Source organism: Coregonus lavaretus, assembly GCF_964263955.1.
Source record: "Coregonus lavaretus genome assembly, chromosome: 2".
Taxonomy (NCBI): domain Eukaryota; kingdom Metazoa; phylum Chordata; class Actinopteri; order Salmoniformes; family Salmonidae; genus Coregonus; species Coregonus lavaretus.
This window is the reverse complement of record NC_139989.1, coordinates 43578517-43594366: the sequence shown is the minus strand read 5'-3', so window position 1 is coordinate 43594366 and position 15850 is coordinate 43578517. Positions and strand designations below refer to the sequence as shown.

Below are 15850 nucleotides of genomic sequence, written 5' to 3'. Positions count from 1 at the left end.
AAATACACTTTACGCAAGAGGAATGTTGGCCTTTATCCAAAAACTATTGGATTAAATCCCGGCAATTGCATAACTGTATTCAAAGTATGGAAAAACGTTTAATTTCTTGAGGGTGCTGCACCGGGGTGGGACGAGGGACCGAGGGGTGTGGCTCATCCCAAATTCACTTGCGCGCCTAATCTTATTTTATGCTCTTCGCAATCGCCTCCTCTATCCAGAACACCCCATGGTGTTTAGATGGTCCTTAGGAGAATGACTTCATTAGCTAAATGGATATTGATACTCTTTGGCCTGATCTCAGTAATAGCGAATATTGTCTTCTTATGCCTTTACTCAAGTAGGCTGCCCAAATGCTCCTCGAAGCCGCATCATGCTTTCAAGGGCAAACACAATGAACGCAGCACGGTGTTTGCTGATCTGTCTGCCGAGGAATATCTCCAAGTCCGCGACTATATGAGTAATCAGAAAGACTTGGATATTTCTGTCAATGCGCTTACAAAACCTTCAGGGAATTTTCTCTTCTTAATTGATATGTTGCTGCCAAGGAAGGCGGATGCACTGGGCTACCTAGATAACAATAAACCCAAGCCGGTGAGAGAGGCGACTGCGGTAGTTTTCTATGGCACCCTTGGGCACATTAAAGAATATGTGGTGGGACCTCTCCCCAACCCGACTTACCACCGCGATGTCACCGTTGAGAGGTATAAAGAAGAGTTGCCCATCAATGCGCGTACGGTCACCATTGGTGAATATGCACTTATTTTCAAGTTTATTACTGAAGAGGTATTTACAAAACTTGGTAAAATTGTGAAAGAAAGTTTTGATGTCAGTAAAGAGAAGAACCTGAATGCTTTCGAAGGCATGCCCCGGGGTGTCAAATCGGGAGAAAGACAGACATGGATATCTTTCTTTCGTGATTTGAGTGGGATGTACATCCACCCTGTAGGTTTGGAAGTTTTAATCAACCACGAAAGCACCAACGCATCTCTTTGGAGTGTGAAGAGATTACTTTATAACGGACAGTACTTCGACAGTGTGGAGGATCTTATAAAACAATATGACGCCGGGACTGTGACGAAAATTGTATATAAACCTGTCCAGAACTATGCATCACTCAAACCTAAAAGTAAACCCACCGGTTTAAGCCCTCAGCAGTTTTACCCGCAAGGTAAACGCTTCAGTGTCAAGAATAATCATGTCATGTATCTCGAATGGAGTTTTGCGTTTGGTCTGAGTTCCCTCACCGGTATGAGAGTTTTTGACATTCGTTTCAAGGGGGAGAGGATAGCTTATGAGCTTAGTGTTCAAGAGGCAATGTCAGTTTATGGTTCCATCACACCCGGCATGATTCTGACTAAGTTTTTGGACTCTAGTATCGGAATAGGGCGCTTTGCGCACGAGCTCGTTCGAGGCGTGGATTGTCCGTACGCGGCAACCTACATCGACACTTACCGATACATTGACGTCAGTGCACCTCATAGATTCAGGAATTCAATTTGCCTTTTTGAGCACAATACAGGCCGTCCTCTCAGAAGACACTTCTCGGACTTTTTCAGCAATAGTTATGGAGGCATGGTTAACAGTGCCTTAGTTTTTAGGACCATTACGGCCATAGGTAACTATGACTACTTGTGGGACTTCATTTTTTACCAGAGCGGCTCTGTTGAGACCAAAGTGCATGCCACTGGATACATATCATCGTCTTTCAATGTTGATGGCAATCTCAAATATGGACATCAGGTGGCAGAAAATACTATTGGGAACATCCACACCCATTTCATCAACTTTAAAGTTGACCTGGACGTTTTGGGTAAGTGTGTGAACAATGCATTTGGCCTAATATGAACCGATGAAAGGTCAAGCACAGTTATAAATGTTTAAATGACTTGTGGCCACTGAAGACCTGGTTTTAACCCCCGTTGGTCACATTGGTGCTGGACAAGTCTCTGCTAGTTATCTTTAATTTCAATGATATGATTATAACATGATCCTATAATTAGAATTTTGAATTATGTTTCTGTACCACAGGGGTTGAGAATGTATTCCAGACCAAGGACATGAAGTTTATGAACGTGTCTTTACCCTGGATGCCGGAGCGCTATGCCATGGTTCCTCAGCTGGTGGAGGCCCAGCTAAAGACTGAGAAGGAGGCTGCTCTCCGCTACGACACCAAGACGCCACGCTACCTTCACATCGCCAGCAACCGCACCAACCGCTGGGGCCACCAACGCTCCTACCGCCTCCAGGTGGTCAGCTTCACCGGTGACAGCCTTCCAGAGACGGAGCCAGAGGAGAAGTCCATGTCTTGGGCTAGGTGAGTCTCCCTCCTCTCTCCTCCTAAGGAAGGCCCTAATTCCTAAAACACAGGTTACAGGTAGACCAAAGGTAAAGCAGTTTGACCAACTTTTGTTATTTTATTTGACAGGTATAAAGTGGCCATCACTAAGCATAAAGAGTCAGAGCAGACCAGCAGTAGCCTGTACAGTCAGAACAACATGTGGACACCAGCAGTGGACTTCAGCAAGTACATTGAGGATGACGAGAGCATTGAGAACCAGGTGTGTTTTTGGTCTTAAGTGCCGTTGTCCTTACATATATTTTACCCCTCTCTTGAGATTTGCAAATGTTCAGTTCATTGATAGATGAAGGTTTGGTAGTCACCAAATTAGTGCTTTTTTGTCTAGGACCTGGTTGCCTGGGTAACCACCGGCTTCCTCCACATTCCTCACGCTGAGGACATCCCCAACACGGTTACCGTTGGAAATGGAGGCGGAGTGATCCTGAGACCACATAACTACTTTGATGAGGACCCGTCTATTCACTCCCCAGATGGGGTGTACATCAGCCCAGGGTCAGAGGGAAACTGTGAAAATAACAAGATGGCCTGCTTTGCTGAAGATGCATGCAGCCCAGTCGTTGAACCCTTCACATACAATGGGTTTGAAGGGACCATGAAGTTTGAAGAGTGAAAAAAAAACAAGTCCCCAGTCCCAATCCTGAGTGTGCTAAACACTAAAACACTTATGAAAATGTGAATCTTGCCCAAGACAACCTTTGAAATAATTAAGAAACAACTTTGGATGACATCAGTTACATTTACAAAACATAAGGAACACCTTCCTAATATTGGAACACCTTCCTTTGCCCTCAGAACAGCCTCAATTTGTCAGGGCATGGACTCTGGATGTCCTTTGGGTGGTGAACCATTTTTGATACACACAGGAAACTGTTGAGAGTGAAAAACCCAGCAGCGTTGCCGTTCTTGACACACTAAAACCAGTGCGCCTGGCACCTACTATCATACCCTGTTCAAAGGCACTTAAATATTTTGTCTTGACATTCACCCTCTGAATGGCACACGTACACAAACCATGTCTCAATTGCCTCAACGCTTAAAAATAATTATTTAAGCTGTCTCCTCCCCTTCAGCTACACTGATTGAAGTGGATTTAATAAATCACATCCATAAGGGATCATAGCTTTCACCTAGATTCACCTGGTCAGTCTATGTCATGGAAAGGTGTTCCTAATGTTTTGTACACTCAGTGTATATATTAAACTCAATACAGTAGAGGTTTATATCTGTGTGTGCTATTTTGCATACTTTATCACTGCACTGAGGATTTTCAATTCACATTTGTCTGACCACTATCTGTGTGAGGAGGAAGCTGGAACTATCGTTTGATTGTTTTACTTTGTTTGTTTTTTTACCTTCCACATAGGAAAGAATCTGTCTAGTTTTCTCTCCAAATAAAAATGAAAATATTTGTTTAAAATGGGTTGGACCTCAGCTGTTTCTGTTTTTTTACAGTCTTTGAAAAGCGTAAGGGTCTTTCTACTCCCCATGGTGTCTATAGGAAATGGAAAATAGAAACCAGATCAAAGTGGGTGAATGAACTCCTCACCTCCACCCCTCCACTCACTTCATGGGAACTGAAGTTCTTGTTGTAATACCTTTTAATAAGAATTAACTAAAAAAAAAATTCACAGTACAATAGGGTAACAAATTAAAACAGCACTGCAATTTATTTCCTGTAAACATGCATTTTGGGGGGTTTGTTGCACAAGATTTCTGCATTTTTAAGGCATTGCGAGTCTGTACTTTCCGCCATTAGACAACCCATAGATTTTGTAACATATCTTGGCGCAGCCTCCAATCCTTAAAAAAGTTGACCTGAAAATGGCCTCCTCTCCCTGGCCATCGTAAATATTTGAAGGAATGTCCATGCAGCTAAGAGGCCTCTTATGCAGAACCTTGTTCACATTTTGGAAAGATGGATTTCTGCTCCGCTGCTAAGTGACTTAGACCTGTGTAGGCTACTCATCACACACACACACACACACACACACACATACACACATACATACAATGTCTACTCCCACTTATGTTGCAAAACGTCTGTTTAATTTGACATTCCACTTTCAATAAATTCTACTCAGACTGTGTAGACATTCAGTTACAGACCAGATGTTAAAGTGTTACAACTGTGAGGGGAATGCATACATTGAATCAACACTGGAGTTAGTGGTTTTAGAGAATACGTTCCTATAGAGATTACCACATCTGGGTTCCCATGATTTCAGTCAGACACTAAGGAAACTTTGGTTTGCCCTCCATTCTAATTAATGGCTGCAGCCTGCAGGCTAGCTTGGTTAAAACAGAAGAAAGTTGAGTAAAAAAAAAAACTATCAGGAGAAAGCAAAGGAACTTCATTTTCCTAACTTGACACCTGACCCAGAAACCACATCCCCCCTAAATAAAGAGGAGATAACTGCATCTGTGTTTATGTCAGGGACATTTTCCACTGGATTCAAACTCTCAGCTGCGTAGTGCTGGTCACTCCAACTTCCTCGCCCTATGACCTTCCTGCTCCACTAACCATATAACGGTCATGAGTCATGACCTGTAGACTGCTCCAGTTACTGGTAAGAACCACCACACACTGATTTCAGAGGTATGGCAAAGACTGGTTGTCAGCCTCTCCAGAAGCACTTCCTTAATTCTGAAAAGTCACTCCCTTCACATTCTGAGAAGATCCATTGGCCCTTGGAGTTGAAAAGTCTGCACAAGGATTACTAGACTTAGACTAAGCAGTAAGAAGACTTGAATATAAGAATATACACAGGATAGCCTATAGCCTACATAGAAAGATAACACATTTCTATAAAACATTAGATCAGTTGCTGGCCAGATAAAACCACACATCTTTAGCTATTTACCTGAGTTCACTTGAGTTTATGATTTACATTTCATAATGAAAGACCCATGCACAACTATTAGGTAACTTCAACCGTGAGAAATGTTTTTCTTTATGGCAACAAGAAGGTGTAGCAAAAAAGACTTAATGTCAGGGTCTCTTGGTTCAGTGCATACTGTGAGGAGTCTGAACTGACTTGGGAAAGTATGTTGGAAGTTTCTAGAAATAACCCTACTGTCATAACAAGACTGTTTATCATTTGGTTTCTCTTGGCAGACTGCCTGGCGAGACATCAAGAGCAACATACGTGTCACACGCTATGGCTTCATCTGTCTATTCTCAAGGGCAATAGAGGGGAAGTTGCCTATAAATTGAGGTTTATGATAGTATAGTACAACACTTCATTTGAGCCTGTAGTCCTTAATTAGTCTAGTTTCTCTTTCGACAACAACTTCTATAACAGATGTATAAATGCTGAACAGACAAGAGGACATCAACTTTATGGCTACATTTTATTGTGTAAACACAGTGATGCTATTTTAATATGCTGATCCATCTATAATGCAACACATCGGATGATTGTTTATTCAATATGTCAATGTGCTTGTACCTGTCCCTATTCAAATAAACCATAAATGAAATTAAATCTAGGCCTATGTATGGTGTGAGACCCTCAGTGTTTGACTACCCTTTGGAACTTCCTCAAAGGAAAGCCTCTCCAACTAATGAAAGAGGATGCTGACAGAGTCCAGAAACTCAGGGAGGAATCCTAACATGTGATCTGCAAGGATAACTTTCACAAAAATCTCCCATTGACATCAATGCATTATTTACGCTAGAGCCTTGTAATTCCCTGGTGCTAAAAGTCAATGTCCACATTGGTCCAGCTCGTCTCCAGTAGACCATTATCCTCCTTTTATAACGTGGTGAACAACAGCAACACCAGACAATGTAATGAACGCAAGGTTTAGTCTCTAGTGCATAATGCATCATCACACTTGTGATGAATGTGTTGGGGATGTCTGTAATCATTAACTAATAGACCTGGTTTGGTCATAACTCATAGTTCCAAACAGCCACAGCTCAGAAGCCTGATCTCCATACAATTTTTTATTTTTATTTCACCTTTATTTAACCAGGTAAGCCAGTTGAGAACAAGTTCTCATTTACAACTGCGACCTGAACAGACAACCACCGGCTGAACATTGAATATTTGGACAACTGTGTGTTTTTCTCCAGTTTATCAGTACAGTTCACTGGGACAGATGGTACCTTGGTGTGTAGGGCGGTGATGTTGGTGATGTGGTCTATGGCAAGGGTATTATTGGTGATGACGTGCCCGGTTTAACCTCTGTTTTAACCCTGTTTATTAAGCCTGGTTAAAGCACTTTGGTAATCAATGTGACACAATTAAGACAATTGCCTTGTTAATCACACAAGTATTTGTGTAGACATAAACAAGTGTCAGGAGCGACGTGTATGCAGTGAGTGAAGTCAAGCGCAGGACACAGAGATACTAGCAGACGTACTTTACTAAATGTAAAGAACAAAACAAAACCTCCGAACCAGGAGGGAAAAAACACCATACACGTAATAAGACAAAAGCGATGCCGATACCGCCTAGACACAAAACAATAACACACAAATACCAAATGTGAGACAAGGGTAATTATAGGATATACAATCAAACATAATAGACAACAAGTGTAACTACTCAAGACAAAACAAGTCAAACACCGAAACATCGATCGGCAGTAGCTAGTACTCCGGGGACGACGAACGCCGAAGCCTGCCCGAGCAAGGAGGAGGAGCAGCCTCGTCAGAATCCGTGACAGTACCCCCCCCTTGACGCGAGGCCCCAGCCGTGCGCCGACCCCGGCCTCGGGGACGGCCAGGAGGACGCGGAGCAGGGCGAGTCGGATGACTCCTGTGGAACTCCGTCAAGAGGGAGGGATCTAGGATGTCCCTCCTAGGGACCCAGCACCCCTCCCACTCCACGAGATACTGCAGACCCCCCATCCGACGTCTCGAATCCACGATGGAACGGACTGAGTACGCCGGAGCCCCCTCGATGTCCAGTGGGGGCGGAGGAGCCTCTCGTATCTCATTCTCCTGGAGTGGACCAGCTACCACCGGCCTGAGGAGAGACACATGGAACGAGGGGTTAATGCGGTAATTTATGGGCAGTTGTAACCTATAACATACCTCGTTCAATCTCCTCAGGACTTTAAATGGCCCCACAAACCGCCGACCCAGCTTCCGGCAGGGCAGGCGAAGGGGCAGGTTTCGAGTCGAGAGCCAGACTCGATCTCCAGGTGCATAAACTGGACCCTCACTGCGGTGGCGATCGGCGCTCGCCTTATGCCTACTGATAGCCCGCTGCAGATGGACATGCGCAGCGTTCCATGCCGAAACCACTCATCCACCGCAGGAGCCTCGATCTGGCTCTGATGCCAGGGTGCCAGGACCGGCTGATACCCCAACACACACTGAAAAGGAGTAAGATTAGTGGAGGAGTGGCGAAGTTAGTTTTGGGCTGTCTCTGCCCAGGGGATATACCCCGACCACTCCTCCTGCCGGTCCTGGCAATAGGACCTCAGAAACCTACCCACATCCTGGTTTACTCTCTCCACCTGCCCATTACTCTCAGGGTGAAAACCCGAGGTAAGGCTAATCGAGACCCCCAAACGTTCCATAAACGCCCTCCAGACTCTAGAGGCGAACTGGGGACACCGATCAGACACTATATCCTCAGGCACCCTGTAGTGCCGGAAGACGTGTGTAAACAGGGCCTCAGCAGTTTGTAGGGCAGTAGGGAGACCTGGCATTGGAATGAGACCGCAGGCCTTAGAAAACCGATCCACAACGACCAAGATCGTGGTATTCCCCTGGGAGGGGGGAAGGTCCGTGACAAAGTCCACCGATAGGTGAGACCACGGCCGTTGTGGAACGGGTAGAGGTTGTAACTTCCCTCTGGGCAGGTGTCTAGGCGCCTTACACTGAGCGCACACCGAACAGGAAGAAACGTAAACCCTCACGTCCTTAGCCAAGATGGGCCACCAGTACTTCCCGCTAAGGCAATGCACCGTTTGACCTATACCCGGATGACCAGAGGAGGGTGACGTGTGAGCCCAATATATCAGTCGATCACGGATCTCGAGCGGCACGTACTTCCGCCCCTCTGGACACTCAGGAGGAGTAGGGTCTGTACGTAACGCCCGCTCGATCTCCGCATCGACCTCCCACACCACCGGTGCCACCAGACAAGACTCCGGAAGTATGGGAGTGGGCTCAATGGACCTCTCCTCTGTGTCATATCGCCGGGACAGGGCGTCTGCCTTCACGTTCTGTGACCCTGGTATATACACGTGAGCTTAAATACAAACCGGGCAAGAAACATGGCCCACCTAGCCTGACGAGGGTTCAGTCTCCTCGCTGCCCGGATGTACTCCAGGTTACGATGGTCAGTCAGAATGAAGAAAGGGTGTTTAGCCCCCTCAAGCCAATGCCTCCACACCTTCAGGGCTTGAACCACCGCTAGCAGCTCCCTGTCCCCCACGTCATAATTTTGTTCCGCCGGACTGAGCTTCTTAGAATAAAAGGCACAGGGACGGAGTTTAGGAGGCGTGCCCGAGCATTGAGACAGTACAGCACCAATCCCCGCCTCGGACGCATCCACCTCCACTTGGAACGCCAAAGAGGGGTCCGGATGTGCCAGCACCGGAACCGAGGTGAACAGGTCCTTCAGATGTCTAAACGCCCTGTCCGCCTCAGCCGACCACTGCAAACGCACCGGGCCCCCCTTTAGCAGGGAGGTGATGGGAGCTGCTACCTGTCCAAAACCCCGGATAAACCTCCGGTAGTAATTGGCAAAACCCAAAAACCGCTGCACCTCCTTAACCGTGGTGGGAGTCTGCAAATTACGCACGGCTGAAATGCGGTCAATCTCCATCTCCACCCCTGACGCGGACAACCGATGTCCCAGGAAGGAGATGGACTCCTGGAAAACAGGCATTTCTCCGCCTTCACATACAAGTCATGCTCCAACAGCCTACCCAACACCCGACGCACCAGGGACACATGCTCGGCTCGTGTAGCGGAGTATATTAGAATGTCATCAATATACACCACTACACCCTGTCCATGCAAGTCCCGGAAAATCTCGTCCACAAATGATTGGAAGACTGAAGGAGCATTCATTAACCTGTATGGCATGACGAGATACTCATAGTGACCCGAGGTGGTACTAAATGCTGTTTTCCATTCATCTCCCTCCCTAATGCGCACCAGGTTGTAAGCGCTCCTGAGATCCAATTTTATGAAGAATCGCACCCCGTGTAATGACTCCGTCATACTCGCAATCAGAGGGAGAGGATAACTGTATTTAATGGTAATCTGATTGAGACCACGGTAATGAATACACGGGCACAAACCCCCATCCTTCTTCTTCACAAAAAAGAAACTCGAGGACGCAGGAGAAGTGGATGGCCGTATGTATCCCTGTCCCAGAGATTCGGTGACGTATGTCTCTATAGCCGCCGTCTCCTCTTGAGACAGAGGATACACATGACTATGCGGAAGTGCAGCGCCTGCCTGGAGGTCTATCGCACAATCCCCCTGTCTATGAGGTGGTAATTGAGTCGCCCTCTTCTTACTGAAGACGAGTGCCAAATCTGTAGACTCAGGAGGAATGTGCAGTGCGGGCATTTGGTTCGGACTTTCCACCGTCGTTGCCCCTACGGAAACACCTATACACCGCCCGACACACTGATCAGACCATTCCCTGAGAGCCCTCTGTTGCCATGAAATGTTGGGGTCATGAGATATCAACCAGGGAAGCCCCAACACCACGGGAAACGCAGGAGAGTCAATCAAATACAACTGTATAATCTCCTCATGACCCCTTTGCGTCTTCATCTTAAGTGGCGCTGTGACCTCCCTAATCAATCCCGACCCCAAAGGGCGGCTGTCTAGGGCATGGATAGGGAAGGGCACATCAACTGGTATGAGGGGAATCCCTAACTTATACGAGAAACTGCGATCAATAAAATTCCCAGCTGCGCCTGAATCGACTAGCGCCTTATGCTGGGAGTGAGAAGAAACCTCGGGAAACACAACTTGGATACACATGTGGACAACAGAGAGCTCTGGGTGAGTTGGGCGCTTACTCACCTGGAATGACTCATCAATGCGTGGCCTGCTGCCTCGATCCCTAGGAGACCCTCCCCAGCACCGAACCGCAGTGTGTCCTCTGCGGCCACAGTTGGTTCAGGGGACGACCTCTCTCCTGGTCTCTCTCTTCTTCTCTCTAGCACCAGCACCCCCGAGCTCCATAGGGCTCGGCTCGGAGGTGCTGGGGGATGGAATGGACGGCCCCAGCCCCGGACGTCCGCGGGTAGCCAACAGGGTATCCAGACGAATCGACATGTCCACCAGCTGATCGAAACTTAGGTTGGTGTCCCTGCAGGCCAACTCTCGGCGAACGTCCTCCCGTAGGCTGCACCTATAGTGGTCGATGAGGGCCCTCTCATTCCATCCCGCATTGGCCGCCAGAGTCCGGAAATCCAGTGCGAATTCCTGCGCGCTCCTCTTCCCCTGTCTGAGGTGGAACAGACGCTCCCCCGCCGCTTTCCCCTCTGGGGGATGATCGAAAACCGCCCTGAAGCGGCGGGTGAACTCCGCATAGTTTACTGTAGCGGCGTCTATTCCCCCCCACTCGGCGTTGGCCCACTCCAGTGCCTTGCCGGACAGACAGGAGATGAGGGCGGAAACGCTCTCGTATCCCGAGGGCGCCGGGTGAATGGTTGCCAGGTAGAGTTCTACTTGGAGCAGGGAACCCTGACACCCGGCCGCGGTGCCATCATAAGCCCTCGGGAGCGAGAGCCGAATCCCACTGGACTCCGGAGATGGAACGATGGGTATGGCTGAGGGTGGTGGTATTGTTGGAGGAGGTGTGGGCAAACCTCCTCTCTCCCATCGGCTCAAGGTGTTCATCACATCTTGCATGGCGGTGCCCAGTTTCTGGATCATGGCGTCTTGGTGGCTTACGCGCTCCTCCAATGATCCCGTTGGCACCGCTGATCCTGCTGACTCCATGGTGAGGTGTGTTATTCTGTCAGGAGCGACGTGTATGCGGTAGGTGAAGTCAAGCGCAGGACACAGAGATACTAGCAGACGTACTTTACTAAATGTAAAGAACAAAACAAAACCTCCGAACCAGGAGGGAAAAAACACCATACACGTAATAAGACAAAAGCGATGCCGATACCGCCTAGACACAAAACAATAACACACAAATACCAAATGTGAGACAAGGGTAATTATAGGATATACAATCAAACATAATAGACAACAGGTGTAACTACTCAAGACAAAACAAGACAAACACCGAAACATCGATCGGCAGTAGCTAGTACTCCGGGGACGACGAACGCCGAAGCCTGCCCGAGCAAGGAGGAGGAGCAGCCTCGGCAGAATCCGTGACAACAAGAGGCTCTTGACTGAGTAAACAACTTCACAGTGACATGCTGCATAGCAGAGATCAACCACAGTTAGTGTCCTCTTTGAGTTGTAAATAACAACTTTCTCCCCTCTCACACCAGTAGCAGTCCCTTAGCTGGCTAGAAAATATCAATAGGTGTGTAATGGATTTACAAAGTTTACATGATTAAATATTGCAAAAATGTATCCTATTGTACCACCAGGGAAGTGTTCAACAAAACACACTTGGATCATGCATCTCTCACCTGGGTCCCCCCATCCCCACCCCACACACATGTTCACTTGTCACCCCCCTCCCTGACCTTGCTTCTCAAGGGAATCCGCTCCGTTAGTGCAGTTGGGGGGGGGGGGGGGGGGGGGGGCATGAAATTACAATTGTAGGATGTGTGTGTACGTGTGTGGTGGGCTGCACAGTGTGACCATGCTAGTGTTATTTTTAGCTCCCTGAGGAAGATGATGGTTTGTGGAGCAAACAGCACCAGCAGGCAAAGAACAGGCCTAATGTCTGTCAGCCGGCCATGGCCAGATAACATATTACCTTGGAAACTTGTGCTGGTTGGAGGGTGGTGGCTGGGATCACTCAGCTAGAAGTAAACAGGGACCTCTTAGTAAAACACAGACCCTCTCCTCCTCCCCTCCATGCCAACCCCCACTAAACGAGGCTACCCACTTTTCCATCAACAGCTCGGCGTGCCAGTCCAGTGTGGGTTTTTCCACATTCTCCTCTTTTTCTCTCCTCCTTTGGTCTTCAGCAACACATGCTGAGTAGTCTGTCCTGGAAAGTTCCTCTGTCTCAACATGGTTAACCATACACTGTCCCCATATGAGAACCCTTTGATAAATCCTTTTTGGTTTCAGGTAGAACCGTTTTGGTTCCAAGTAGAACACTTTCCACAGAGGGTTCTACATGGAACCCAAAAGTGTTCTACGTGGAACCAAATAGGGTTCTCCTATGGGGACAGCCAAAGAACCCTTTTGGAACCCTTAGTGTACATGTAGTTTAATTTCATTGAATGAAATAAGAATGATGGAAGAATGAGACATTGAAGGATATTGAACTCTTGACAGGAGAAATCCATCAGCGATCCATTGCCGCTTATATTGAACCCATTCTCTTGTTGTTGTTCAACTCCACTAGCCCCATAAGACGGCAACCAGGTGATGGAGTTGATAAGAGGGAAAAAGAACACCTCACATTGACTTCATCTGGTATCTACTCACTCTGAGCTTTCAACAGGGCAGGGAGGGATCGCTGGAGGAGCAGCCGCTGCACATGCATGACACATGATGGTGGTGATGAGTTTTTGTGCATGCATATGTGTGTGTCAGTGGAGGCTGGTGGGAGGAGCAATAGGAGGACGGGGTCATTGTAATGGAATGGAATTAATGGAACGGAGTCAAACGTGGTTTCCATATGTTTGATGTGTTTGATGCCGTTCCATTGATTCCGTTCCAGCCATTACAATGAGCCCATCCTCCTATAGCTCCTCCCACCAGCCGCCACTGGTGTGTGTACGCACGTGCATGCATGTAGAGGGGTCTTCCAGCAATACCACACCACAGGTAGTCCCCATGGTGATGCACTGACCAGCCGGCTGCAGTGCAGTCAGTCATGATGTAATGTTTGTCCAGTTCCTTTCCCTCCTCACTCTCTCCAGTCCAAAGATCATGCGTGGTGGAGTGACCAGGTGTTCACACAGGGTATAAAAGGGATGGCAGCGGTGACAGGCGGGCACTGGACAGACAAGCAGCACACACTAGAAGGGCTGCACAGAGACCTCAAGCCACTAGCTCTTGACTTTATCAGACAATACACACAGAACTATGGTACTGCCAGCGGGCATCTCAGCAGACACCTCTGCTCTTCTGACATAGGATATCAGACACAGCAGCAGCTATAGACTGGTCGTTGAAGACTGTACTTAACGTTAGTGTGACTGTCAGATACAGTGAACTAGAGAGCAGCCATGGATACTGTCCACGCCTATGGGGTTAGCGCCACACGATACCTCCAGACTCACTACAGGGACACTCAGAGCTGGTTCCTGTTTGTTTCCATGGCAGCCGACCTGCGGAACACCTTCTTTGTCTTCTTCCCTGTGTGTTTCCACCTGCGGGAATCAGTGGGGGTCAAGCTGGTCTGGGTGGCTGTGGTGGGAGACTGGCTCAACCTCATCTTCAAATGGTAGGTGACTACTAATACTAATGCTAATCACAGTGCTCAGATGCTAAGATAAAGAATAACAATATAATATGTTTATTTCCAGGATGAAAATACGGCAGGTTCCGAATGTTTTAACTATGCTATAAGAACGATCCAACAGATGATCCCTCCAGTGCGTATGTTGCCAGACAGAGGAGGATTCAATATGTGATATATGATATATTACTCTCTCGTATCTACACAGGATCCTGTTTGGCGAGCGTCCCTATTGGTGGGTTCAAGAGACTCCTTACTATGGCAACTCATCAGCGCCACAAATTGAACAGTTCCCTATGACCTGTGAGACTGGCCAGGTGAGTGCCTGTTTGTCTGTGCTGTTTGTCTGCTGCTGGTGGCAAAACCACTTTCCCTTCTGGAGAATCCATACAGTATATTAAATTCAAATCAATTAAATTCCATTCAGTTCAATTCATTTTTTTCAAGCAATACTATACTTGACAGCAGCTCTCCTCTCACAGGAAGTCTGTTGGGTCATGCCATGAGTGCTGCAGGGGTTTACTACGCTATGATCTCATCACTCCTCGCCATCCTCCTCAAGGAACATGGGGGTCACATCAAGAACTGGTAAGTGGACAAATTCTATGTTGTTTTTCAGAGTTTATCCGCTAGACACAATTACCTAGATTGAATGATCCAACTCTGCTAAGTAGGTGACTGTGTGTCCTTCCCTGTGTGTGTGTGTGTGTGTGTGTGTGTGTGTGTGTGTGTGTGTGTGTGTGTGTGTGTGTGTGTGTGTGTGGCAGGTGTGTCCGCGGGACCCTGTGGGCTGTCTTCTGGTGTGTGCAGGTGTGTGTCTGCCTCTCTACGGTTTTCATCGCTGCCCACTTCCCTCACCAGGTTATCGCTGGGGTCGTCACAGGTCAGTGGAGAGCCCAGACTCTTATACCGAATTCTAAATCAAACCCTACACCCTTCTTTCAGTTCTGGATAAGCAATATGGTAATAGCCCTGCTTTGAACACTGACAGGCTTGGTGTAACTTCTGCCATAGATGTAGTTTATGCCATAGATGTAGTTTATGCATAAACACATGATAACATAGCGCTATACACACACGTACACATGGATTTTGTGTTGTAGATATGTGGTAGTAGAGTAGTGGCCTGAGGGCACACACTTAATGTGTTGTGAAATGTATTGTGATGTTTTTAAAATTGTATAACTGCCTAAATTTTACTAGACCCCAGGAAGAGTATCTGCTGCCTTGGCAGCAGCTAATGTGGATCCATAATAAATACAAATACAAACCTTTCAGATATACACTGAGTGTACAAAACATTAGGTACACCTAATTGAGAACATGCAACTGAAAGCTGGGAAATGCTCTTTGACATGCTTGTCCGTTTTCTCAGGCATCCTGGTGGCGGAGGCCTTTGACCGGGCCCAGTGGATCTACAGGGCTAGCCTGAGACGCTACACCTACACCACCCTCTCCCTGCTCTCCTTCGCCGTGGGCCTCTACCTGGTCCTCAGGGGCCTGGGGGTGGACCTGCTCTGGACCCTGGACAAGGCCCAGCGCTGGTGCCAGCGGCCCCAATGGTCCACATAGACACCACTCCTTTTGCCAGCCTCCTGCGCAACACCGGCACTCTGTTAGGCCTGGGCTTGGGCTTGCATTCGCCCCTCTACACCGAGGCCCGGAGAGCAGGAGGTGGCGCCACCTACAGGCTGGCATGCGTGGGCGCCACACTGCTGCTGCTCCACCTACTGGACTCATTCAGGCCACCAGCCCACACCAGGGCTCTGTTCTACCTGCTGTCTTTCTGTAAGAGTGCCACTGTGCCCCTGGCCACTGTAGGCATAGTGCCCTACTGCGTGGCCTGGGTAGCGTGATGGAACAGGAAGAAACACCAGTTTTGAACTAATAAGAACTTATTGTAATTCTATGAGAAATGCCCTGAAGGGACAGACAGAGACGGACTGTCATA

The 15850-nt window shown here is 47.8% G+C and overlaps 1 protein-coding gene and 1 pseudogene across 2 annotated transcripts; both read left to right on the top strand.

Annotated features, from left to right (window-relative positions):
* Window positions 1-237: 237 nt before the first annotated feature.
* LOC311145965 (primary amine oxidase, liver isozyme-like) lies at window positions 238-3770 on the top strand (the record flags this gene model as incomplete). Its single annotated transcript, XM_084182370.1, has 4 exons — window positions 238-1810; window positions 2029-2314; window positions 2426-2558; window positions 2685-3770. The coding sequence occupies 4 exons, from the start codon at window positions 238-240 to the stop codon at window positions 2967-2969; spliced, it is 2277 nt and encodes a 758-aa protein (XP_084038496.1). The 3' UTR covers window positions 2970-3770.
* Window positions 3771-13482: 9712 nt separating this feature from the next.
* LOC311146027 (glucose-6-phosphatase catalytic subunit 1-like) lies at window positions 13483-15782 on the top strand (annotated as a pseudogene). The gene is made up of 5 exons: window positions 13483-13884; window positions 14108-14220; window positions 14382-14487; window positions 14667-14782; window positions 15275-15782. The product of its transcript is annotated as a glucose-6-phosphatase catalytic subunit 1-like (transcript).
* The last annotated feature ends 68 nt before the right edge of the window (window positions 15783-15850 follow it).